Source organism: Podarcis melisellensis, assembly GCF_964234715.1.
Source record: "Podarcis melisellensis genome assembly, chromosome: 17".
Classification (NCBI taxonomy): domain Eukaryota; kingdom Metazoa; phylum Chordata; class Lepidosauria; order Squamata; family Lacertidae; genus Podarcis; species Podarcis melisellensis.
In genome coordinates, this window is record NC_138534.1 from 33,177,581 (window position 1) to 33,205,513 (window position 27,933).

Genomic DNA, 27,933 nt, shown 5'->3' on the forward strand with positions numbered 1-27,933 from the left:
TAGGTCATTCAGACGAACAACTAATCAACGAAAGTGGAATGGGTCCCCTAAATGCTAATGACGAACACTGGCCCCTATTCAGGTGTCATTCACTTGACCCAGTTACCAATTTCGCTGGTACATGTCTCTTTCTAATGGCACTTAGATTAAACCTTGTTATTTTAAACGGCCTCTCCTCGGGAGACTGTCCTGGCCAATTTACTTATTGGTCAGGCTTAAGGCATTCTGTTATTGACTACATCCTTGTCTCCCAAGAACTCTTTGATGAATATATTGAATTCACTGTAGATATAAGAACCGAAAGTGACCATCTCCCTCTAAATCTTAAAAGGACTGAATTTTGGGAACCCTCTAGTTGTGGGCTCACCCCACAGACCTCTGATCCTAATGTTCTACAACAAATAGGCAGATCCAGAATCAAATGGTCCCCTTATGTTAATAACAATTTCAGCATTTGGACACAATCAATGGAAGGTCAACTCCTCTGGGCTGATCTGACCTCCAACGATACTGAAGAGCCCTCCCCAATTGGCCATTATAACACATTAATCCGAAAACTCCAACCGCTATTGTCAAGACTCGGGAGATCTAGCCACAATGCGTCCCCTACCAACAAAAAATGGTTTGACCGCGAATGCATCCAGGCAAAACTTATACTCAGGGAATGCTTTAAGGTCTTCCAGCAAAATCCTAACCCTATCACTAAATTAGAGTTACAACTTAAAAAAAAGAACTACAAAGAGTTACTAAAAACCAAAAAAAGAACCGCAGACTCTCTCACCTGGCAGGCCCTCATAAAAGCGTCAATAGAAAAAGACAATACCAACTTCTGGAAAATTATTTCCAGCCAAACCAAAGCTCCTAACGAGGGCACAATAATCCCTGCAAACTCATGGGAAGAGCACTATAAAGTGCTGTTTAGAGAACATCGACCTTCTGCGCTGCTTAACATCCCCTTAGACAATGATACATCATGGCCCCCAACATCTGAAACTGAAATCACTTCGTTAATTCTACAAATGAAATCTGGCAAAGCCCCAGGAAGTGATTTCATTGTTGCTGAACTTCTGAAAGCGCAAATAAACTGGTGGGCCCCGGTTCTTGCAAATCTATTTTCACATATAGATAAGACAACTGAAATCCCTAAAGATTGGGGACTGGCTATAATTGTGCCTATATTTAAAAAGGGTAACCCCTCTGACCCATCTAATTATAGACCAATTAGTCTTCTGAATGTGATCTGCAAACTTTATACAAAACATCTATGCCTAAAATTATGTGAATGGTTAGATCATAATGATTTACTAGAAATTGAACAAGCAGGGTTTACATCTGGACGTTCCACTATTGATCACTGCTTAGTGTTAGATTATTTTGTCTATAAGTATGTGAAACATTGGAAAAAGTCACTGTATGCAGCCTTTGTGGACCTAAAGGCAGCATTTGATTCGGTATCCAGGGGTAGGCTCTGGGCCAAATTGGCCAATATGGGTATTAACAGAAGGTTATTACTTCTGATGATTAAGCTTCATGAGAACAACACCCTCCAGATAAGACTTGCACAGGACGGCAGACTCTCTAGAGAAATCCCAGTCCAAAGAGGAGTTAGACAAGGATGCCTATTAGCCCCATTTTTATTTAACATCTATGTTAACTCCCTGGTCACATGCTGCCGTGAAATCGAAACCCACCCCCCCGTGTTCTCTAACGGCAGAAAAGTACCAGTTTTAATGTATGCGGATGACGCTGTTCTTCTCTCTCAAACCAAAGTGGGTCTGAAACGTGCCTTAGGAAAGTTTAGTGACCAATGTAACACTGAACTGTTAACAATTAACTTTGCCAAAACCAAAATTGTACATTTTAACCGCTCCTTCAGGAAAGATAATTGGAGCGTAAAGGGAAACGCCATTGAACAGACTAAGACCTTCCAATACTTAGGCATTACTTTCTCTTACAATGCCAAATTGTCAACACACCTGACCACATCAGCTATATCAGCAGGAAGAAGTGCAAATGCCATCCTTAGATTATTCAGAAGGAAAGGAGCTGGCTTTCTACCGATGGCCCTAAAAGTTTTTCAGGAAAAATCTTTAGCCCAACTCCTATATGGCACTCAAATTAGCCCCTCTGTCAACCTTAAGACCCTTGAAACAGTACAATCAAAATTCTTAAGATCACTATTTGCCACCCCAAAGTGTACACCTAATGCAGTCTTAAGGCAAGAGGCAGGACTACCCAGAGTGGAATTAAAAGTCTGGGAGCAAGCAATATCCCTCTGGCTGAAAATCCATTACAATCCTAAGGGACTGTTACCTTGCTTCCTGGCCGCAGTTCCCTATCCTCCTTGGCTTATGCAAATAACTAACAAGATCAAACAAATTGGCCTAAACCCTGAAAATCTCTTTCTTGGAACTCAGAACAAGGCAAAGGCAATTATCACTCAGAGACTTTACGATGTCGAATTACAACAAGAAGACGCCCTACTCCCGGAGACATACAGATGTTTAAAAGCTTGGCCTAACTTTACAGCTGCCCCTTATTTAACTAACATCACTAACGAAGCTTATAGATGGGCTTTCTCCAGAGCCCGCTTTGAGACAATGCCCTCAGCAGTGCTGTACGGCAAATTCACGCGGGTACCGATCCATGCACGCCTCTGCCCCTGTATGTCTGATAGGGTAGAATCTGTTACACACATCCTTCTGTCCTGCAGATTTTATAGTGAAGAGCGAGCTCGACTTATCTTGCCGCTTTTGTCAAAATTCGTACCCCTACGGCATTATTTGGAATCCTCCCCCAAAATTCTAAGAAAATACCTTCTGGAAGATTCCTCGGGCTCAATATCATATGAGGTGGCCAAATTTTGCGCTTTAGCAATCAGGAAGCGTAGATTTCTGCTGTTGAATGGCACATAGCGAAGTTCCCTTGTGTAATCTTTTTTCTTCTTCTTCTTGATGTTCTTGTGGATCTCCTTTTTGTTTGACCTTGTGATGTTTGGTGTCGCTGGCTTTTGCCGCAACAAAACTTGGTAAACTTGGTAAACCTGGACTTCTGAAGCCCACCCCATATTGCTGTGTTAACCGATCTTTTAATTTTTCTTATAAATTTTTACTCACCCATTATCTATGCCTAATTAAGTATTCTATGTATATGTTTGGTTCTTGCTCTTATTTATTTAATAATTATTCACTTAGATTCATACTGTTATGCTACTTATTTAGATGTTTTGCTTATGCTGGTCTATGACCGTAATAAAGAACTTGACTTGACATTGTCAGGCTGGATGCTGAAGCTTATCCCCTTTTTTTAAAAAAACCAACATAAAGCCCTGCTGTTACTCAGCTCTTTCTTGTGTCTTCAAAATTCTAAAAAAAATACGTTGCATACTTTTAAAAGGAGCTTGCAGATCACATATTTTTCCGTTGCTGCTGCTTCATGTAGTGTGGGAACATCCACAGATGATGATTTATTGATTGATTTTATATACCACCCTATACCTGCAGGTCTCAGGTGGTTTGCAGTGTTTCCCAACCTTGGGTCTTCAACTGTTTTTGGACTACAGTTCCCATCACCCCTGACCACTGATCTTGCTAGCTAGGGATGATGGGAGTTGGAGTCTAGAAATAGGTGGAGACCCAAGGTTGGGAAACACTGGTTTACAGAATAGAATCAAAATATAAAGCCACAAAATCCATCAGCAAAATAAAAACAACAATCCAACAATGCCCCCCAAAATCCCCACATTTTAAAAGGGCATAGGACAAAGGATCTGCGACGCTGACAGATGCCCTGTGTCTCACCACTTCATAGTGTTCATATCAACAGGCATGGTGGAGGGGCACTAAGCTACTAATCGAACAAAGAAACATGTCAAATATGTCTATTATCCTAAGGCTGAACTTCACCAAACTTGTATACTGCAGGGTGTAAAAGGCAGGAAGCACGGCTTGATCAGGGGTTAGCTGTGCTCACTGTGATTCTCTGAAGGATTCAGACCAGCCCTTCTTTGCCCTCAATATATCCGCTCCCTAAACATGGGGACTCAGTTTCACCCGTCACTCACTCATGGCTCCAGCATTGTGTCCAGGAGTGCTTCTTTTCGTCAGTCCGGAACCTGCTCCTGATCAATTTCAACTGCACAAAGGCTTTCAGTAATACTTGCAATTAAGCCATTTATTTCTGAGAGTTGATAAACATCGGCCTACTTCTCCCTTTTTTCCCTCCCCTCCCCCCTTTAAATATCCTATTCCCCTTTTCATTTCCCGAACCGCTTATTTTCCTTGTGCTGCAGAAAATTTTATACTTCAATTCCACCGATTGTTTTTTATTTCAATGGGACTTTCGTGCAGAAATCTAGTACACTGTGGGGCGTTTGTTGTTCCACCACATCACCTAAAGAGCAGCCTCCTCTGTATTCCAGAGAGGAGGCAACCGGAAGTAGGCCAGATCCGTAGCTGTTTTGTTGTTTCAGATGTGGTAGCCAGCTGCTGCCCTTTACCACTAGAGTGTCAAGGCCGTCAAACAAGGAACTCCCTCCCTGGGGGCGCTCTGAAAGAATCTGTTGCTGCTGCTTCCCTTTTGCACCAGCCTAGCAGAAAGCCCACTTTCTATATCCTATAGCAGACCAAAGAGGAGAGAGACAAAGTTAACTTCAGTCCCAGTGCACAGGACTCTGGAATTGTGTGACTGTGTTGTTCTTGTTCATAAGACAAAAGTCCAGGCAGAAGGAGGTGTGTCACAGAAGGAAATGGAAGCATAGGAAGAAGCTACCGCGGTGCATGTTTTCTGCTCCTTGCTAGGTGACCATTCTCTTCAAAATACTGTATTTTTCGCTCTATAAGACGCACCAGACCACAAGACGCACCTAATTTTTGGAGGAGGAAAACAAGAAAAAAAAATCTGAATCTCAGAAGCCAGAACAGCAAGAGGGATCGCTGCGCAGTGAAAGCAGCAATCCCTCTTGCTGTTCTGGCTTCTGGGATAGCTGCGCAGCCTGCATTCGCTCCACAAGACGCACACACATTTCCCCTTACTTTTTAGGAGGAAAAAAGTGAGTCTTACAGAGCAAAAAATACGGTACTACACCATATACAACTCCAATCTGTTGCTTAAAGTGGGGTGGGGTGAGGGGAAAGGCTTTTTTCCCCCCAATGGGATTTAGGCAATGTTAGAAAGGGGTGGAAATGCTCCCTTGCAGATTGTGTGATGGCTCAAATAAAACCTGCTGGGCTTCCCTTGGTTCCTCACATCCGTACATTCTGCTGCTACGAATGCTTCACCCCAAGTGCAAAAGCCAATTTACAGCCCCCAACCACATGTGTCCCCCTGCAAGCAAGCCTTAAGTGAGAAAGCAAATTGGCCTGTGCCCTCTCTTCTCAGCTCATCTAAGTATGGAATGATTACACTGAAGTCTTCAATTTTCAGTCCCAACGCTTTAAATCAGACTTACACTCATGCCTCCTAGCTATGCTACTTGCACAGGCACTGCCTAGCTTGTTCTCTCCGTGGCCAAAGGATAGGAAGCAAAGATACCTCCTTGAAAGCAGGTGGCTCAGTCCACTCACCTTTATGAATGAGCTTTTGATACACCTCCCACCAGTGCAATAGCCCAAACTCCCACCTCTATATTTTTATGTATAGGCTGTCTCAAATGCATGTGTGTGTTTTAGGTTTTCAAGTGTTTAATTTATTGTCTGACAATAATCATTCGAAATAAATTTCCAGTAATGGTCTCCTTTCATACAAAGTAATAAGAGGCTCTTTGGTCCTGCTTGGGTATGGTCTTGGAGAGGAAAAATGGCAATAGTGAACCAGCTGGTTTATTTGAAAGGAATTTGCTATTCCTCATTTTATCAATGAACCCTAGCCGACACTGGAACACAGTTTAAGGGGGATGGAATGAGGCTAAAGTGGAGAGGTGTAAAAATTTGCACCATAAAACAAAAGGCCCTTACATTATTTCTTCTGCACTTAATGTATAAACAGAAAGACCATTTACCCAGATAGTACAAAGCTGAGCTATGCTGCAGAATGAGTGTCAGGAAAACCAGGCACTGACTAAACTGTACAATGAGGTGGATCAACCCTATCAGCTTTAGAACTCCTGTACCTTTTAGATATCTGCTTTACTGCATATGTAATTTTCACTAAAAATAGCTGCACCTGTCATAATTCCTTCACAGTCACTATTGCAGATTAAAGATCCTTGAAGTTGGATGACTGCATTATTATATCAGCAATTACCCGTGCAATATTTTACTACTTTATTCTGTTTTTTTTCTTTTTGGCTAGTCCTAGGGAGAGGCAAGGAGCCACACAAGACAAACCCTCCCACTAGCTTCTTACAGATTTATCTCTTCCTGTCTTCTGAGATTTCAGAAAGCGTTGCTCACGCTGTAGAATAAGCTGTAAGAACCAGAAAGTTTAAAAGAAATGAAGTGAGCTTCTGCATCCCATGCCACACATTGCGGCAATGTGGAAAGAATAGTGAGGTACACACAGCTCTGGCAACAACCAGCCTTTGGAGTAATCAATTGAAGAAAGTGGTACAACCTTTGGTGCCTCTTAACACATGATAAAAACCGCCTAAAACGTTTTTAAAAAGTGTGTTTATTGAATCTTAATCTGTCACAAGTACTTATAGGTCAGACATTAAGTTAAAGCACAGTAAGATCTAAGTTGTTACATTGGCTTTATGCAAAATTCCATCACATTGGTTAAGTTAAGAGACTCTAAGATCCTCTTTTAGCAAGAGGGGGGGAAATAAACATCCCAGTTCCAGGTCACAAACAATGAAAGGCCATTTTGGGATTTCATATGTTCTTCTATGGCCAACAGGTATCAAGAACACAAGGCTAGCTATGCAAGCAAGTTATACAAGGGGGGTTTTTTTTGTTTCGTTTTTCAATGCAAAGCTAGTAGTTGGTAGTGCCTATGGAAATAACTAGGTGTTAAAGTTGTTAGGAGGGTTGTATACACAGGTTGATGGCTACTGCAAAGTTGCCAATTGCAAAAAAAGGGAAAAGAAAGTTGAGATTGCATTGTAACAGACAAGCTTTTAAACCCTTTAACCAGTAATACTTTGAACTGAACCAGCACACACACAAATCTACCTTCTGGTTGATCAGTAAGCTACAAACACAAATGAATATTCACCGCCATAGACACATTTCAACTTCAATGCATAATTAGTCTTCTTTCTCCACCTTCACAGCAACAAACCACAAGGACCATGATAGGAAGTGAAGGTGAAAATATTACCGTCCTCTGTGATCACAGCCATATTTTCCTCCAATAAAAACATTCTTTTTATTAATATGAAGAAAACCCAACTCTGTGCTTCACAAAACCTCTAAGCAGACATGGTGGTAACCTGGGTGAGATTCCATTCTAAAAAAATTAAAATTCTGCATCCAGTTTCTGCAGTTTGTCTAAATTACCATATATACTCGCGTATAAGCTGACCTTTTCAGCACATTTTTTTATGCTGAAAAAGCCCCCCACGGCTTATACTCAAGTGAGGGTCCTTTCGGGCTGCTTGTTCTTCCTCCGCCGCTGCCACCACCACCAGGTTTGTGGTGTGGTGATCCGCCTTATACTCGAGTCATTAAGTTTTCCCAGTTTTTTGTGGTAAAATTAGGTGCCTCGTCTTATATTTGAGTCGGCTTATACACTAGTATATACGGTATGTACTAAGCAAATATGCATGATCTTATTTCCCATGTGTTAACTATTTCATGTAATTCTACAATTTTCCATTATTTGTTCTACCTTTGTATTAGGGAATAGCAAGGAGCTATGAAGGATACTGAAGTCCTAGCCTCAATTTATGGAAATTTTATTCAACCAGCCCTCTGACTTCAGCAGACTACCGTATTTTTCGCTCTATAAGACGCACCAGACCACAAGACGGACCTAGTTTTTGGAGGAGGAAAACAAGAAAAAAAATATTCTGAATCTCAGAAGCCAGAACAGCAAGAGGGATCGCTGCACAGTGAAAGCAGCAATCCCTCTTGCTGTTCTGGCTTCTGGGATAGCTGCGCAGCCTGCATTCGCTCCATAAGGCGCACACATATTTCCCCTTACTTTTTAGGAGGGAAAAAGTGAGTCTTATAGAGCAAAAAATACGGTAATTGCCCACACAGTATAAAGCACCAGAAAACTGTGTTTTGGTGCAGGTGAGGTTAGCAGGAATCCTACACCCAATACTATCCTGCAACTTTTTTCAGTGCTACTGAAGAATCACAGAATACATGTAGCTTTGCTCCTACTGGGTACAATCCTGGGGAGCCATTTCTACATATGCAAGGAACCCAACTTTAGGAGAATTCCTTTGAGAACAGTTGAAGGCTTCTGTCCCTGACATTGGCTGTTGCAGCAATAACTACGAATCTAGTTCCACTTGCATGCATGAAACCAGCTGGGAATGGGAGATTTATACTTGGGAGTGTCAGAAAGCACCAGAAGTGGTATTGATATTAGTATGCACAATAATCAGATGTATGGTGGGTGGAAACATTAGAGCTCATATTCATATGGACATTTTAACATTTGAGACCAGGATTGCTGCCAGCATAAAATGCAGCAGTCTTCAGCCACCAATTTCATGGGATCTATTCACATTCACAGCAGCCCACACACCATCGCCTGGGGAGCAGGGAAGGCTAGGCTTCTCTCGCAGCAATTTTGTTTGCAATGCGAACTTCAGCGGCCATGGAGACAGCTCTCACATTCAAATACTAAGGCTTCCATGTGACAGAACCTGACTGCAGCCTCTGCCCATGCTGAGAAGGCTACTGTAAATGTGAACTAAGGGAACAAACCAGCTCCATTTTATCCATCAGCCCCACAAACATGGCATTTTAATTTTTCCAGTCATTATTTAATACGTTATTAAAATGCTGCCAAGTATACTACTAAATTAAGCAGATTAACAGCACTGAAAACAGCACCCAAAGTTCCCCCCATGACGGGCTGTAATTCAGTATCCTGGCAGACGCTTTGATGTGCAAGGCCGGAAATTCAACACCCTCCCCATCCACGGTGGTAAAAATATTGACTAGCTGGTGATTCGCTATCCTTTAAGTGGTACACCAAAATCTCCTCCGCTTAATGGTAGCCCTGCTAGCAGATCCTCCTGCCAATCTCTTAAGAGCTGGGACATATACAGGCATCCCACTACTTAATGCATGTCCTACTTGCAAGTGGCCATGTATAGGTGCAGCGCTGGGTAATAATTAAATCGTAGAATTCTAGAGATGGAAGGGACCCTGAGGATCATCTATTCCAACCCCTTGGAATGCAAGAATATTCAGCTGTCCCAAAAGGGTGACCGAACCTGCAACCTTGGCGATATCAGCACCACAATCGAACCAACTGTGCTGCCCAGGCTCTTTAAATAAGTCAATTAATTAAATAATTCAATTCAAACCTGGGAATGATGGGAGTAGGAGAGACCTCGTGGCTCGCAAGGAGACTCTCCCCGGAGCCTGAAGAGGACGTCAGTGAAAGCAGAGGAAGCCCTGAAGAGACTGGAGACCCAGCGGGGCTTTGTTTACGCTGCTCAGCCGCGCAGGTTAGCACAGCAGCAGCAGCAGCAGCAGCAGCAGCAGCAGTAGCTTTCCCTTGCGTGCTCGAGCCTCTTGCCAGTGCCAGAGGTTCAATTCTAGTTGTGGATATTTTTGGATACAGTATTTTTGGCATGGATTGAAGAGACAGCAGCAGAGAGGGCATTTAAAGGGTGTTTAGAGGGCGCTGCCCACTTCACGCAATTTCACTTATGCGCATTGGGCCCCGGAATGTAACCCATGTGTAAGTGGGAAGTTGCCTGTATAAGGAAGATCCAGTACCTGATCTACTCTCCTTCTTTTGCTTTAAAGTAGGATTTTTCCCCATCCTTCTTTTTGGGTCATTCCATTGCTCTAAACTGTCCTGTGGACCCGCAATAAAAAACACAACCCCTACAACAGAGGCACATGTTGCTTTATTCCTGCTGCTGGACTTACAGCAGCTGGGGAGAGGCACAATTTAGAGTTGGAAACAGCACAGTACAGTTCCCGGCAGCACCGTTGCTTCTATCAAAATCAGAATCTCCTATGACTGGTTTAAAGCAAACAAAAAATGCATACACATCTTCAGGAGTTCAAATCATAGCTCGTGGAATATTCATGTTTTGCCCCAAGATCATGAGGCCCAGATAATTTAGCCAGAAAAGAGGGACTTGCCATCTTTTATTATCCCACCCTCTTCAAAAAAAAAAAAAACCTGCTACAATTTGTCAGGTTTCCCTGGAAAGAGGAAACAGCTATTCTTAAGAGACTTCATTGAAAACATTTTTTTTTAATGGTGCAGATCTCTTTTCTACCAAATATTCAACGTGACATTAAAAAAAGGCAAATTCTACAAATGACGTTTTGTTTCTTGCAAACCCCATTTTCGGCAAACAAATTAACCTTGCTGCTGTAGCAGCAACATACCAGTCACTGAAATGGTGTGACTTGAGGCATCCAAAAATAATCACCATGGGCTTTGTCACACATTTACATCTGCAGCTATATACTAAAAAATGTAGAATGCAATGTGATAAATGTCTCGTTCGCCAAGACATGCAACATACAAGTACACCTGTCAGGGATCTGCAGATAATGCAATGGCATTATATAATGTTGTGTTTCTATAATGTTGTGACTGAGGTCTGTTAACTAAATTCTGAGGTCTCTCAACCCAGTGAGTCAGCCCTCACTCTCGTGAACTAGTAGCCCTCGTTCCCAGGGTAGGATGAAGCTAATAAATTGTGCAATGTTTATAGCATTTTCTTGATCCATCCTGTAAGGAGTGGTTTTTTGGGTTTTTTACCCAATGGCCAAGGAGATACTGCATTTATTTAAATATAACACAATTCTTGTTACTTCGACTTCACAGTTGGAAGGAAGGAGTGTGCTTATGCCCAAAGCTCTTACCAGGCCTTCTCCCCAGAGCAAGTAAGATGTTGTACTGAAATAATTACTATGGAATTTATTCTGAAATAAGAGGGTTTAGGAATCCAGTCTGTGAGTTCTTTGGGGCAATACCAGCTCCTGTATGAGAGAAAGGTGGCTATCATTTTCTTCTGAAGGACAGTAAACACCAGGTGTGCCTTTCATTTTTCTAAGACTATCCATGTTAGGCTTTGAGATCTCTGAAGACTTGGAGCAAACATGCAATGCGTATTTTTCAAGGTCCGACCAAGAAAGGGTTAACAGAATCACGTAACTACAAGACAAAAGCCACTGCAAATGGAATTCCTCCTACAGCACCTTTTACTCTGCACAAAACATCAGTTACAAAACACGGGCAGTTTAAAAGATCGGGGCCATAGTTTGAGAATCTGGCTGTTAGGACTGAAGATGAAATCTAAAACATCCATTAGGTGAACTCGCACATTGGAGGAGAAAGACAACCACAGAACTGGGACTTCTCTCTCCCGAGAGAAAGGAACACTGAACTTCCACATCCAAGTTAACCATTTAACTTAACTATGAAGTACGGCTGGGTTACGACTAAACAACTACGTGAAGCTGGCGGAAAAGTCTTTTAGCTTGCAATGCAGTTGCCATATCCCCCCAGCTATGCTTAAAAGCATAAATCCCAACATGAATGGTAATCAGAATGCTAACAGTGAAGCCCAACATGCCTTCTTAATTAAAAGAAAAACTATTTTGGTCAGCTTTGGCCTTCAAAGTCCTACTACACTGTAAGCCAACAAACCCAACGAGACTTAAGTGGCCATGGACAACAGAAGCAAAGGGAAAGGTTCACAGTTGTCAAAGATTGTTTCATCTGGTCTCTCTTAATATTAGAAGTCATTTCGTCAGCTTGAATCAAGTACTGATCTTGACCAATGTCAAAGTCTACATGATTATTATTGGCAAAGACATTTTTTCCAAAAGGTTTTTTGGGTTTTGTTCTTGTGCTTGCTGTGTCAGCAGGTAAGATTTTTTTTGCCACCATTTCCAAGCAGATGCCAGTATATGTTGTAAAATAATTGCCACAGTCTGCTGTTGTTACTCTAAAGAAATAATCATAATAAAATCTTTAATGGAAGAACTGTAATTTGAGCAATTCAACCTTCTTTGGCTGTTGACCTCCTCAGACTAAAGATTTTACAAGGTTATATTTCTACAACAAACACTGCAATCTCTCTGTTACATATCCTATTTATAAACCTCTATTGCTACTTAATTTTCAACCTCTTCCTTTCTCCCCTAAAGCTATTTTGCATTGTTTTGTTTTTTTTTTTAAAAAGTTGCTTCTCTTGGAAAAATTATTTTTTTGTGTGGCTAGACCTCTGAAAATAGACAGGTGGGTCACAAAGAGGCTTCTTCACATACAAACAAGATTTATGGGGACAAATTTAATGGAGGGAAAATAACTGTCAGGCTTCTGGGATTAGATAAATGCAAATACGCTACTTGATCAATTGGTGCTTTAAAAAAAAAAACCCAGCACAATTTGCACGTCAGAAGACAGAACATGACTGAGACCGTCGGCAATGTAACAGTTTAGAATTTATTCTGGTTGTAAGCTTAAGGACAATTTTCACTTTCTCACAGCTCCTGTGTGGGAAAGATTTTTCTCTCTTGGATTGTACCAATGGCGGGCTCCTGGCTCACCCCTCCCCCCCCCCTTACTGGTTTGTTTTCATGGAGAGAACTACATGAGATGTCCAGTTCAAACAACCACTGGGGCTTTTGTTCACTTGCTCATTTCTCCCTGTGTTGTTAAGCGCTGGGATGGGCAGAATGAGCAGTATCAAGGTCCATTGCTTGACCTCTTTCCAGAGAGAAAGCGATGACTGAAACATGCCATTAAACACAGGTTCCTCTGGCAGATTTATCCGTTTGTGTTCATCCTAGCAAAGTAACTCATACATTTCAAGGACAGGGGTGTTTTTAAAATGAGGTTGCTACATGAATACTAGTATGAACTCCTCTTATCGAAAGAGGAACTCAAGAAGGTCAAAAGGACAGGTTTCTACCCTGAAACTACGCTTCTAGTAACATAAAAAAAAGAAGAGTTCATAAAAAGTGCAAAAAGAATCCCAAACCAAAGAACTAGATCTCTAACACCTTCTTGGACAAGAAATTCCTATTGCATTGTTCATTGATTTTAGTCAATTTGACTTTGTGCAAAATATATCCTCAAGAAGGGCCTGGCTCATTTTCGTAACACAGTGGGCAGGGGGGTGGGGGGAGTAAAATAAATAGCCAACTAAGGACTTTTCGAAAAGACAACCAACTCTGAAAAGGCGACATGGGTTCAATACAAGCTATGCACACATCACACAACCAGAGCAGTGGCGTCAGAATTTATTTTTAAAAATATGGTCTTGACCTAGCCCTGCTTGTTAAATAATGTTCCCAAACACCCAGATTGAAGCAATGATGTCGTCACACACATGGCAACTGCAGGGAAAGTGAGCCTGAGATATGTTGTTAAAAGGCAAACCTTTGTAAACATTTCCTCAAAAGGAATAGTAGCAATTGAGTACGTATCCGTTACTCACATCTGTTTATAGAGCAATGCTTTATAAAACACATACAGCTTAGTTCCAGGGTGACAAGCATTTCATAAAACGTTGATGTTTTGAAACTAATGTCATCCATCCAGTCCGTAAGTTATTAAAGTCATCTGATTTTTTTCACCAAAACAGCATTTACTAGGTCTTCTGCTCTGCGGCCGTTGCTGTCTGTGAGGGAGTATCTGGCTTTACAATTTGGTATGTAATCAGATACTCGGGGTAAGCCTAAGAACAAGAAGATAAATACAAATACAGATAAATTATGCATTTCAGAGGTTCAGAAAGAAATCACATTTCAGCCCACTTATTCCACCCCTCCCTATGATGATGATGATGTATTACTTGTAACCTGCACATCTGGCTGGGTTGCCTCAGCCACTCTAGGTGGCTTCCAACATCCATATATATATGGATATCTATCTATCTATCTATCTATCTATCTATCTATCTATCTATCTATCTATCTATCTATCCTGGCCAACCAAGACAGCAAACTATAAATGTGCTGCAGGAAACAGCATTGTCACTCTGACAGTACACTCAGTGGATGAGCATGAGGCAGCCCAGATGGACGTTAGTGACACGTAGGCAGTGCGCATCAGTTGACTGGTACAGTCAATTAGCACATCAATCACCCAGCTGTACAGAAGCCCCACGTACACTGCTTACCTGTTCTCCTCTATAGATAACATACTCAGCATATGCAAGTCCATTGACGCTTGGCCGGCCAATGACTGAATGATGCCCAGGAGGGGCATGGGCCATTTTCATGGTGCTAAACTGCAAGAAGGATTTCCCCAGCGTCACACGACAAAAGAGCATTTGCCTGAAAGGGGGAGGAAAACAAGATGAACAAAGCAATGTCACTAGCAGGAAAGAAGGAATGCTTGGGATGAGGAGGAGGAGGAGGAGGAGGAGGAGGAGGAGGAGGAGGAGGAGGAGAAGAAGAATAGTAGTAGTAGTAGTAGTAGTAGTAGTAGTAGTAGTTTGGATTTGATATCCCACCTTTCACTCCCCTTAAGGAGTCTCAAAGCGGCTAACATTCTCCTTTCCCTTCCTCCCCCACAACAAACACTCTGTGAGGTGAGTGGGGCTGAGAGACTTCAGAGAAGTGTGACTGGCCCAAGGTCACCCAGCAGCTGCATGTGGAGGAGCGGAGACGCGAACTCGGTTCACCAGATTACGAGTCTACCGCTCTTAACCACTACACCACACTGGCTCCAGTGTGCAGCTACCTGAAACTTTTTAAGCTATTTACTTCGAATGCCCAAAGTTCTTAGAGCAGTCAAAAGTTGTATTTTAGGCTGCATTTATACAGGCTTTCTGGCTTACTATAGGTTATCTAGAAATGGCAACACGCTCTCACATGCTGCCCAATTGCTTTGTGTGAAAAGCCACAACTAGCAAGCTAACAATAATCCATGGCTTCAGAGTGGTTAGCCAACGACACATCATGACTAAATTTTTACTGAGGTGAAAAAGAATTCAGATTTCCCCTGTTTCAGGATTCATGATTAAGGGAGAAATAAGATGGCTAACCTAGGAAAGCAGGCATGGCTAAGGAGCAGATCTGATGAAAGTCCTGTGTCAATAACTAGCTCCCCAAGCTGTGTCTACTTGCATGTTGGACTACGGCCAAAGTGGCAGTGAAGCCAAAACTTTGTTATCAGCGGTTTTATTTAGTACACAGAATTTGTCAGTGTGCACAACAGAAACATTTCTCCGGGTGAAAGACCTGACAAGTTTAAAGCATTTCCTATTTCCAGTTTGATGCTCAACCAGCACTTTTCCTCCCAAGAACTCTTAAAGAAAAAACAACAACATTACATTTGGCTGACGGGGTGATACAGGTCACCAGAAACCCACCTGTGGCAGATGTAGCAAGATCTGTCTTTATGCGTGGGGCAACCTGTGCCTCCACCAATTCCATATACGTATTGGTTACTTTTAGAGGAATTTTCTGCAAAGTAAATCCCAGCTCCAAACATGCCTCCAATGTATGCGTGCCTTTCATCAAATCCTTTGTGAATAATAGCATTAATAAAAGGGGACCCTGGAACAGAACGTAAAACACGTTGCTTATGCATGTGGTATACAGCCTCCATGTTCAAATGCAAATTAATTAAATCAAATTCGGAAGCAATGTACAAATGGGTAAGAAACTGCACTGGAGATTTTTCAAGTACATATTTATGATTTCCATATATATGAGGAAACGGTAAGCTTCCGTACTTCAAATTTTGCTTTGTAAGCCATTCTCTGGGATTAGATAGCACCGTCACTTACAGCCAGAGTTCTGAATTTCTACTGATTAAGTTGTTGGACAAACCACCAGTGTTGGAAAGAGTTTGGGCTTGTTTGCAAAGAAAGAAGGAAGGCTCTTCTCCCCCTCCCCCCACACTTGTACAATAGAAATATAGTCATTCATACTACATGGCTAATACTAAGGCTCAACCAATCTCTTTCTCTGATAGAGACTGCCAGGGGCGTATAGGAAATCTCTGAACACCACCAGCACCAACATGGACTTCTGATCCTTTTCAACATCTGCCACCAATGAGCAATAGCATTTGTTAAACTCTCCAGAATCTTTGGCAAGCTCCTTTGACTCCAGTGGTAGGGTGCCTCTTCCATCATTTTCCCTGGCACCCTACTTTTAACTAACAGAGGAAGAACTGGGGGTGAAGAAATGATGTCAAAACAGAAAACTAATGTCCATTAATTTCAATGGGCATGCTGTGTGTGTGACTAACACTGGATACAACCCAAAGGGAACAAAAAACACAATTTATGGATTGAAGTTACAAGAAAGGAAATTCTGATGAAACATCAGGAAGAACTTTCTGCAATAAGAGCTGTTTGACAGTGGAACAGACTCCTGCGAGAGGTGGAGGTTTTTAACCACCTGTCATATATGAAGTAGCTCAGATTCCTGCATTTCAGGGGGTTGGTCTAGATCAGGCTTCCTCAAACTCAGCCGGCCAGATGTTTTGAGACTACAATTCCCATCATCCCTGACCACTAGTCCTGCTAGCTAGGGATCATGGGAGTTGTAGGCCAAAAACATCTGGAGGACCGAGTTTGAGGAAGCCTGGACTAGATGACTAGATGAGGCAAGGCTACTCACCATGAAATAACATGCGTTCATTGTGGTGGTTATGGTTTTCTTCTGAGACCTCTTTCTGTCTATGACAGAATCTCTCCCTCAGCTTCTTATTCACCACCTTTTGAATCTTTAAAAGGATAAAAGATAAGCAATAACTGAATCAGAGAAACAGAACTCCGGAGAAAATGTTTACATATAAACTGACATTTTAAAAGTATGTGGGATTACCTTAAATAAAAGAAAACAGTATTACTAAACATAAGGGAGATCTTAGGGCTGGCTCTCTTTGTATGACACTCCACTGAATGAAAGAGAGGAGAGGTCATTTTTCCTGCAATCCCATGAAAAGGCGCTCCAGAGAATTGGGGGATCCTTCAGAAAAGGAAGGGGAATTGGTACTCAGAGCTGCAGCAGGAACTGGTGAAAACTGCATTCCCCCCCCCTCCTCCAGTGGGAGCCCCTGTTGAATTTGGGTCATGTGCACAAACAAAGGGAGGCATCATGTTCACAGAATGTAAATCTGGATCCAACCCATAGACTACTATATCACTGCAAAAATAATAATAATTATTATTATCCCCTTTTGTAGCTGCAGCTTCACCCTCCAGAATAGAAATACTTAACACTCTCTGGAGAATATATGTTAGTAGATTAAGTACAATGTAGTATAATTCAGAGAAGTAATGTCTTGGACCAAAACACATTTGGCCCCAAGGAGAAAAGGCATTTGGCAACATTATTCCACCGGGTTTCAAAGGCTGCTGTGGCACTCTTTCTAAACTGGAAAAGCGGTGGGTGCTGCTGCAGGTCTCTTACCTTTAAAGTGGATAAAGGCAGGAGCAACAAGCACTCTGATATGGAAAATGAGCACCATTGAACTGGTTTCTCCCAACCTTGAAGGGTCATAAGCAGGCATCCCCAACCTGCGGCCCTCCAAAAGTTTTGGCCCACAGCTCCCATGATCCCTAGCTAACAGGACCAGTAGTCAGGGATGATGGGAATTGTAGTCCAAAACACCTGGAGGGCCGAAGGTTGGGGGTGCCTGGTCATAAGACGCAAGTGAAATAAGGTCAGGAGGAGCACTGGGCGTGATTACTTACGAAGATCCTGAACTGGAAATATATTAGCCTCGTGAATATATGGCTAAACTAAACCACCTGCTTGTGCTCCCTTTTCACCTGCTTCCTTAATTATGGCCCCCAGTCTAAAAGGTCAGTATAAACAGTAATGTTAAGGCTTTCTGTTCAAAGCTGCTGCTCAAATTCTCAACAGTACTCCATCCATTCCTACGATCGCTTTATTTAGAGGACCTAAGGGTCCTCTATCCTGCCAGGCAAGGATTTCTTTATCAGCAAAATTGGTAGCTGTTTCATACAAAGGCTTTCAAAGTCATTGACACTTACCCTGATGACATTATACCTGTTGAAGATCCCCCCTGCATTGCCACCATCTCTGTGTTCCCTGATGGTACTCTGCATCTGTAAAACAGTCAAGTGGTATACAGTAAGACACTCAGAAATACTGCCTGCATCTTAATCTGGTGTTTACATCTATTGCCTTTTACGTTCTGTGACTGTGTGGAGGGGGAGCAAATACAGAAGCCGTGTTTATCTCCCCAGCCCAGAGAGGAAAGCTCTGAATAAACCTTTCTTACTCTTCTCCCTATCCTTCTGAGGAAGGAGGCAGCAATGGAAAAGAGAAAGGTGGGCATTTCTGCAATTTTTTTCTTCAGTAAAAGAATGAGTAAGAGATAATGATGCCCACAGTCTTGTTTGTTACAGAGAAGGAACTTTCCCATTCACCTGCTCCATGCCCAGTATAATGTGGAAAGGAGGCATGTTTCTGAGTTGCTCCCATCCTCATTTCATGCACCTCCTTCAATTAATATAAGCTCCTATCTGCTCCCAACAAGGTTCAACCCCTCGTGGGGCTGTAAGGGCATCTAACCAGATGAGCACAGCAGATAAAGGGTTGAATACTGTTTCCCTTTAGTGAATGAGAACTTGAACTGAGTTACGGGCACTGAGAAACCTATCAGGCTTACCACTACTTGCTCCCCTGTAACCTTGTTGAGAGCGGGTAGATAAACTTTTACTCACTGAAGGAATTCTTTCTTTTTCATATCTAGAGACCATCTTGGCTGTGAGTCCTGGAAGACCTGCTTCCTACCTGGCAGGGCTTTTTCTACCTGGCCTAGGAGGGCAGGGCCCTGACTGACTCCAGCTACAAATGTATTAACAACAACAAGTTATCCAGCAGCCTTAGCATTTGGAGCATTTAAAACATAAGACGTAGTAATTAGGAATGCTCATTTTATCTCTAGAGGGTGAGAAACACGAAGCATTCAACATAGCCCTAAGCCACGGCATGTTTAAAGTACAACTACACAGGTTTTGGAAACAAGATGTACAAAATTAACCCTGGGATATTTTGCAACTCTATCAGCACAATACAAACTGTATTTACAAACACAGATAGGCTCCTGTCTGCCAATGGAATTTTCCTCCAGGAAAAGATGGATTCAAGTGTATAAAGGGAGAAACAAAATTTCACGCCACAACCTTCCATCTCCATGTATTGCTCTGTGTTAGACTACTTGTGTCTTTCAGGAAATTATTTTGCGTCCCACATTGCAACAGACAGGTATAAAGTACCTATTTCAGAAGGTTTAGGTAATTAGTAAATTAAATTACTAGTCCCTCTACTGAACGATCGGGTGATCGCCAACTTTCAGTTCTCTATATGGTGTGGAAGCACCCTTAAGAAGTTTAATACATTCACGAATGAGTCAGTCCCAAATGTCTTTACAGATGTAATTACCTCTTCTTCCACAGATTGATACTCTTTGTCGTCAGGAGCAAGGTCTATCAGGATAGTTCCCTGGCTGACACAGTGAAAAGTCAAATAAGGATTGGTGCCTGAAATACAGAACATGCACATTGAAATACTGCATCCATTCTACAAGTAATTTATATTCCACAGCCCTCAATTCTCTTGATAATACATACTGAACAAGACCTTAGCCAAGTGCATGTAACATGCTGACTCCCTGACCGCCGTTAAGAGAAAGGGCTTTGGAAATAGGTTGGCAGGGTGGTTCCTTGGGACCATAAGAGGAATTGCTGTTTAGAAGGGGCATGGGAGGGTTTGGTGACAAGCGGCGCTTCCAACACTGTGGCAATAGGAATAGCTTGATTTTGTGTGAGATTGGTGTCATGACTTAGGCATGAAGATAAAACCCTCTCATTTCATTTGCATTTTTTAAAAGAGGTTTATATTTTATTCTGGTGCTCTTTTCCTTGTTGCCTTCAAGTCCATCAGGCAAAACTGCTGTGCTCAAGCCTAATAGAGATTAGGCTACAAGAATGAATAGATAGAGTTGCCCAGATCGCTCATTACCTAAGGACCTTCCTGAAAGATTTCTATAGCATATTAAGGATGGCGCTTACTGTCTGTAGACAAAGCTCCAATTGATTTTGATGCAGGATGCTTTAGCAGACTCACCTTGCTGCCCACCTAGAAGTCTCTCTACACCTTTTATCAACTTATGACGATGCCCATAGGCATTGATGCCAATTTCTTTCAGCTCCTCGTGTCCCATGTCTGCCAGTACATCCAACGTAATCTGAGAAGCACAGAAAAGAACAAAAATAAGTATTTTATGTTAGGACAGGGATCTGTCTTTTTGACTGATTTACCCCTACTGAAATGAATGGGAAAGTAAAACTACCAATGCCTATGCTGATTGGAAACTAAAGTCCAAAGGCCCCTGCACAAACAAAACTAGCTGCATCAGTTCCTCCAATCTTAGACAGTATCTCCTACTATTCTAGGTGTATTATAAGACTAAAAAATAGTGGAGCACTACTTTGGAGTGAGCAGGATCTTACCTGTTCTGTTTCAAAGATATCCCGAAGATGTTCCAGACCAAGACTCTTCAGGAACTGACTGATGTTCATGTCAAGTCCAACAACTACAATAAGAGACACAGCAGTGTGTTTTTCACAAAAGGATGCAAACACATACTGAACAATGTACCAGACATCAATTGCAAAATGCAATTTTTAAATGCAAAAACTAATCCATCTTTGAGAAAACTTTCATTGAAAGTAGATTGAGGGGGAGAAACCTAAATATGAAGAATTATTAAGGAATTCAGATGAAGACTAGGTGTATTTCTGCTGAGGCGTTTTTTTCTACAAAGTGGATTCCAAAAGCAGGTTCAGAAACTTTGATTCACAGTTTGTGACATTTAAACTGTTAAGTGTAGGTTAATGCTACAGAATACTTTTGAAAGAAAACTAAGCAACTGCTTCTTTTATAAGGAATTGCATGTTCAATGCTTCCTGCCTGCTTTTCTATCAGTATCACCCTATGATATTGCATGAGGAGGCCACTCATAACTGTCAATAGTTAAACTACACGAATGTATTAATCCCCTCTTAACGATCACCACTATTTCTAAAGCCTTACAACTTTGGTTATATTTTCATGTATTCCTTTCTACAAGTCAAACTTCCACTATAGGCCGAAACAAACAAACAAGCAAACAAACAGAACACATCTTTCACTAATTAGAAATATATAAAAAAACACCCAGGAATCAATTGCTAACAAAAAGTCAGGAAGATTATTGATTCAAAATGAAATTTCATTTGATTAAAGCAAATCCTTGGACTCTGTAATTTATTTTACAGCTGGACCAAATAACGAAGCAAATTTATTAGGATAATGTGAGAGATTACAGTAGTCACAGTGCAATCCTACATATATTTGTTTTTACTGTTGTAAACTGCTTTGATACATTTTTGTGATACAGCGATATATAAATATTTTTATGAATAAATATAAATAAGTCCCACTAGGTACCAGGGGGCTCACTCCCTAGTCAGTGTGCACAGGATTGCAGCCGCTGAGTGTTTCGCGCTGTCAGCAAACTTACCTTCTCCTTCTTTTCTTTCTGTTCCTGCTGCTCCATCACCAGCATTGGACGCCCCTCCCACTGCTATTTCTGCCAGAGGTCCTGCAAGGTTGTCTATGCTGCTGGCAGCAGAGAGGCAGGATGGAGTTGATGCTGGCGAAATGATAGAGGCACTAACAACAGTAGCCTGAGGTTTAAAGCAGGTTGGCAAGGCCTCTGGGGGCATCGCATCTATCAGCAAGGCTCGAATATCATCAGCCTGAAAACATGAAAATCACATATACAAAAAAATAATAGTTAGAACCAGCGTTCAATTGTTTCTTGAAGACGTACCCCGATTAGATAATTTTTATTTCAATATTCGAGCTGTTCTTTAAACTGGCATTGCTTGTGAATGTTAAATACCATCAGCCCTGGACACCAAATTTGGAAGCATTAAGTTCTGCTGTTTCAAAACAGTGAGATTATTTTTACGCATGTTCACATTTCAGGTGCCATCACTTGGTTTTTAAAGTTGAATATAAAGGTTCAAGGAGCAGGGTCAAAATCTAATTTACGGTGGAAAGCAATCGTTCAATAGTAACCAAATGAATGAACACATCGTGAATTTGCCTGGACGAAATGTTGGGTTTACAAACAAAGATGCAGAATCTGTATAAGATTCATAGTTCTGCCTGCTCTTCATGTAAAACAAGAGAATTGTAGTATAATGAATCATGTGCTGGATTTGGGCTGGAGAGAAGTAGGCCCATGTCCCTACTTAGTCTTGAAACTCACTATGAGGTCTACCTGACCTTGCAAGGTTGTTTGAGGGGATAAAATTGGGCCTACTTTACATATGCCACCCTGAGCTCCTTAACAGAAAGGTCAGGATATGTGGCTGATTACCGTATTTTTCGCTTCATAAGACGCACTTTTTCCCTCCTAAAAAGTAAGAAGAAATTTTGTGTGCGTCTTATGGAGCGAATGCAGGTGGGAGGCAGGCGGGAAAAGCCCACAAGAGCCACACACACGATCTGCGCGGCTCTTGCAGGCTTTTGCGGGAGACGGGGGGATTCCCCCACCTCGTAGAAAAGCTCACAGGAACCGTGCACCCTTTAAAGAGCGTGCAGCTCTTGGGGGCTTTTCCCCAAGGAGGGAGAAGGAAAAGCCCCCAAGAGCTGCACACACACTCCATGCGCTCTTTAAAGGGAGAACGGCTCTTGGGGGAGGCTGCGTGCAGCTAAGCCAGAAGCCAGGACAGCCAGCAGGATCACTGTGCTGCGATCCCGTTGGCTGTCCTGGTTTCTGGGATTCAGAATATTTTTTTTCTTGTTTTCCTCTTCCAAAAACTAGGTGCGTCTTATGGTCTGGTGCGTCTTCGAGGGTGAAAAATACGGTAAGTGAAAAGCATGCTACTGTACTAGTTAGTGATCTGCAGCATAGAAATAGCTGCTGTTGCTTTTTCAGAATGGACTTACTGTAGCTAAATCCAAAGGTGTCTGGCCTTCTTGGTTCTTCATCGTTGGATCTGCTCCATGAGCTAGAAGTAGGGCACACAGCTGCGTCCTTCCTTTTTGTGCTGCTTCATGCAATGGTGTAAATGCCCATTTATCTGTGGCATTTACACAGGTATTGTACTTAATCAGCAAAGCAGCTATATCCACATGCTGCCGGCGGGGCGAGAGAGAGAGAGATAAAAAAAAAGAGAGTAGAATAGCAAGCAGGCATTACCCATAAAGGAAGTGCAAAAGAAAGCATTCTTAAATGATGGGTTATGCATTTATAAGTCTTGGATGGATGGACGTATTAAGTGCTGGAAGCTCCTTAACATACTTGCAGTATACTGAGGCTCCTGCAGTTCTTCAGTTACCTGGAGTTTCCCTAAAGTGGGCTTTTCTTAGTTGCAATCAATAAGCAAGCCTTTTCCCATTGCTACATAGGAAGATGGGAACAGAAGAAATTGAAAAAGGCTTGCTTATTGATTGCATATATGAAACAAAGGGAGCAGGATAAGGTGGAAACTAGGAACTTGTCCTCCCCTAAGACTTTGATCTGGATTTCACCAGTCCACTGGCAAATACTGATGACTATTTATCAAGGGGTAACTTAGCATGGTAGTCATGTGATCACTAGAAAACAGTCATGTGCATTTTTCTGCCACGTCGTGCAAAGAATCAACATTCCCCTGCTGATCAGATTTTTGGCCAGGTGAAAATTCTCACCCCCAGCTTATCAGATAGCTATATGCATGCAAGGAACAGTTTCGGTAAAAATGATCTATTCACCCTATTTCAATTAAAAGTCCTGGAAAGATATTTCTGTTTCCCATCTGACAGGCTTTCCACTTAAAGGGAAAACTGCAGTAATTAGAAGCTACCGATATACTCTACACCTATACCAGTTTTAGCAAGCTTTTATAGTATATTGCTGCTGCACCTTCTCTGGGGGTATAGATTGTGTTCTTCATTATTTATTGCTGTTATTATTACTTGCTGGGGGTTTTTTTCTTTCTTTGTTTTGCATTGTAAGGTGCCTTGATAATTCTACAGAACGGGGGAATAAGAGTCTTGAAAAATCTATACATTAATGAATAATGCTTACCCCATAGGATGCTGCGTTATGTAGTGGAATTAATCCTCCTTTATCTTGAGCGTTGACATCAGCACCGTGCTCCAGAAGATACTCAGCAACTTCCAAATTATTGTAACCGGCTTTATGAAGAAAAACAAAGCATCAACGGAACATCCAGCGGTTAATAGAAAAATCGCTTGTATTTTTAATGGAGAACCTCTCACTTCTTGCTGCATTCATGTATGATTCTTTAAATAGCTGGGACTGTTTCCAAGACAATTTTTGGGTGAATAAATTATGTGGCTGTGATAAAGGAAGCCTGACAAACCACTTACCAGCAAGATGCAGCGGAGTTGAGTTTCGTCCCTGGGTATCTCGGCAATTGATGTTTTCTGGAGAACACAATTTCTGAACTCGCGCCAGGCAGCCCTTCTTGGCAGCGTCTAACAAAGCTGCGTCACCTCGCAGCAGGTCCTGTATATCTGTGTCTCCCTCCTTCACGAGGTCTAGAGGTGTGTTGCCATCTCTGTTCTTTTTTGTTGGATCTGCTCCATGCTATAAACAACATTTCTACTGTTTACTAGCAGAAATAAAATGCAGGGTGGCTAAGATTCTGATTCCTTCACCCTCCCCACAGGACCCCAAAAGCAGAATAGTATATACTGTTTACAGTTTAATATTTCTAGATAAGTAAAACCAAAACAGGTCTACTCAAGAGTGCAACTCACAGTGTATACCCCTCTAATACTATATTAAAGTAATGCAGTACCAAAAGAAAGAATATATAAATACCAGCAGGTGTTACTTAAAACAGACCCTAATGTATTTAATAGTATATGCCAGTAGAGAATACGTAGGCAAACGTATTTTAACATATACCACACATTCAAGATAAAGAGATGCATTTTCCCTCACTACTCAATAAATTATTCTGTTATTCATTTCTTAAGCCTAAGATTAGCACTGTGTGTTACGTTGAGTGTTACGTTATTCTGCCTTGAAGCTCATAAACTCTGTGAAATCTCCAATCAATAATTATCCCACACACCGCTCCCTCTTTCAGAAGAACCATAGGAAAACCTTAAAATCCAAAACTCAATCCACTACTGTTCTTCTTATCTTCTCAATATTCCCTCTTACAAACACATATCCTTATAAACACCCAAATACCCTTTGTTGGAAGATCTAAGTATTCACTTCCTTGTGTTTTATCACAGCACAAGCGAAGAGAATCTCCTTTCAATACCGTACTTAAACCGTGAGATTCTGGTGGCTTGAAATGTGTTCACTGCAACAGAACTAAATCTGCTTTCTCTTCCTTAATCCATTTACTTATTTTACATCTTTTAACCAGATTAAATAGCTCATTAGGATGAAAATGAATTGGTCCAGGCTGCAGCTCTAGTTATACTTCATTGCATGTGACTAGTCAGCCCCAAATGAAGGTGTGCATCAAGAACCAAGCAAAATGTCCAGTTGGGAGAACTTTGACCCCTGAGCAGTTGATGACAAGCCAAAGCTCTGGCAGCAACTTGATAATACTCTTTCAAATCAGTCTTTGGACAAGTCTAACAATACCACTGGTCTATCATCTTTCTACAGGGAGGCAGGTGGTGCTGTGGGTTAAACCACAGAGCCTAGGACTTGCCAATCAGAAGGTCGGCGGTTCGAATCCCTGCGACGGGATAAGCTCCCATTGCTCAGTCCCTGCTCCTGCCCACCTAGCAGTTTGAAAGCACGTCAAAGTGCAAGTAGATAAATAGATACCGCTCTGGTGGAAAGGTAAAAGGCGTTTCCGTGCGCTGCTCTGGTTCACCAGAAGCAGCTTGCCATACTGGCCACATGACCCGGAAGCTGTAGGCCGGCTCCTGCGGCCAATAAAGTGAGATGAGCACCACAACCCCAGAGTCGGTCACGACTGGACCTAATAGTCAGGGGTCCCTTTACCTTTTACCATCTTTCTGGTGATAAGATGCCCTGATGTCTTTCTATATTGCCTCTCAGGGAGATCTCCAAGCCAAGGACCCCCCCCCAAAAAAAATCCCTCTTCTCAGGGCAAGTCAGACAAGCTGGGAGGAAGGCAAGGCAAACAGAATAAAATGAGAAATAGAAAACGGTGGAAGGTACAAACATTGCCTGAGACTGTCTCCAGGAGTAGGCAGGACTGAAAACTGGGAGGGTGCTCTCTCTCTCTCTCGGTAAATTACATAGCCCTGCCTTCTGAAGTGAGTGGGAGGTGCAACCCAAACACAGATATCCCTCCACCATTTCAGGAAAATAGCATTATGCTAAGAGTCCTTACAAGATGAATATCTTCACTAAATGGTTTGTTCCACATATAACTCAAAGAAAAGGAAGGAGGAAAGAGAAAAGAAGAAAAGGTTTTGTAATTATTTTGATTGCTTCTTCTTTAAAATTATCAATTCTCCTCAAATAGGCCCAGTAGTAAAAGCAGATTTTATAATTTTCATACTAGCTTCCTGAAGACGTCCCTTTAAAAATACAAAAAAAGAAAGGCTTGTGGGTAGAGACTTTCCAGAACAGAAATGCTGATACCATGGAAACTGTGAGAAGCCCATGAAAGAATATTAATCAGTTAGCCACAAGTCTGACTACAGGTGTTGTGATTTTTCAAAGAGAAAATCCTGCCCTTGCCCTGAAATTGCTTCACAGCAGTGCAGAACTAGAGGTTGACAGCTGCAGGCACAACTTCATATTGTAAATAATTATCTTGATAATTTGATGGAGGAGGACCAGGAAGAGACACTCCTTCCCCCACTAAGCTGGTTCCTCCTGCAGAAATAGACTGCAAAATTCCTCCTGCAAAAATAGCCCCAAATAGATGTTCATTACAAGCACCTAAGTCTGCTCTTCCAAAAGCTGTGGGGGTAACAGAAAGATGTAGAACCCATTCACATGGTCAGCAATACAGCAATACTATATAACTGGTGCAGGGCGGGTGACACCCCTTTCTTTGCTGAGAAAAAAACTAGAGAAGGGGTATTAGTGCCCTTCTTTAAGCTCCCCAGAATAATATGGATGACCACTGTTGGAATGTCAAAATGGTGGTCTGGATTAAAGAATTGTTCCAATTGTTCTCAAGGCAGAGAATCCAGTAAATAGAGAGTCTATGCTTTGAACATTTTAAAAATGCTTAGACAAGAGTCAAATGGCTTCCCACAAGATGCAAGTGGAAGAAACCATTTGAAGCAAAATGGTGGACTTGCACATGCTCACTTTAATACAGTGAAGCCAAAGTTGTGACAGTAAGTTTACCAAAAGGAAATTTTAACAGTCTGGAGGGAAGGCTTTGATGCAATGCATATCTTTCTGCAGACATAAGGAGCAATTTCCTTTTAAGTCCAGAGTCAAACCTATGAAACACCAGTTAGGGACTCAAATTGTTTTCACAATGGTGGCAATTTGAGTGATACATGACCTTTATCAGATAAAGGAGGGTGAGGGGGAAGAAAGGGAGAAAAATGTAACTAAGTTGTAGAAGGAACCACTTCTGTTAAGAGCATAAACACAAATACTACATTTAGAAATTTAATATGCTGCCTCTCTGGCCCCAACAGATTTACTTCGAAAATTTGTCCTAATTATTGCAGCTAACATTCAATGAATTAGAAACCAGAAATTATGAGTTCAGATTTTTCCATGGCATGCTGCACATACAAACTACTGATTTTATTTGCAAAGGTATGCCAGTTTGCAGAGATACTATACAGGCAGCCCCATGTGTGACTGTGTATACACGCATTGCGCTGAACCCAGAAGTGACCTGGAAACGTC

The 27,933-nt window shown here is 41.8% G+C and overlaps 1 protein-coding gene across 1 annotated transcript in view; it reads right to left on the reverse strand.

Annotated features, from left to right (window-relative positions):
- Nucleotides 1–6,593: 6,593 nt before the first annotated feature.
- The window catches only part of TNKS (tankyrase), a 65,449-nt gene continuing 44,109 nt past the window's right edge, over nt 6,594–27,933 (reverse strand). Inside the window, exons 15-26 of the mRNA XM_081893946.1 lie at nt 24,474–24,693; nt 24,169–24,278; nt 23,046–23,234; nt 21,607–21,844; nt 20,555–20,637; nt 20,169–20,289; nt 19,485–19,582; nt 18,068–18,142; nt 16,686–16,791; nt 15,425–15,611; nt 14,228–14,384; nt 6,594–13,783 (exon numbers count right to left, since the gene is read on the reverse strand). Coding sequence (XP_081750072.1) covers nt 13,697–13,783; nt 14,228–14,384; nt 15,425–15,611; nt 16,686–16,791; nt 18,068–18,142; nt 19,485–19,582; nt 20,169–20,289; nt 20,555–20,637; nt 21,607–21,844; nt 23,046–23,234; nt 24,169–24,278; nt 24,474–24,693 — 1,671 coding nt within the window. The 3' untranslated portion in view covers nt 6,594–13,696. The remainder of the gene's footprint in view (nt 13,784–14,227; nt 14,385–15,424; nt 15,612–16,685; nt 16,792–18,067; nt 18,143–19,484; nt 19,583–20,168; nt 20,290–20,554; nt 20,638–21,606; nt 21,845–23,045; nt 23,235–24,168; nt 24,279–24,473; nt 24,694–27,933) is intronic.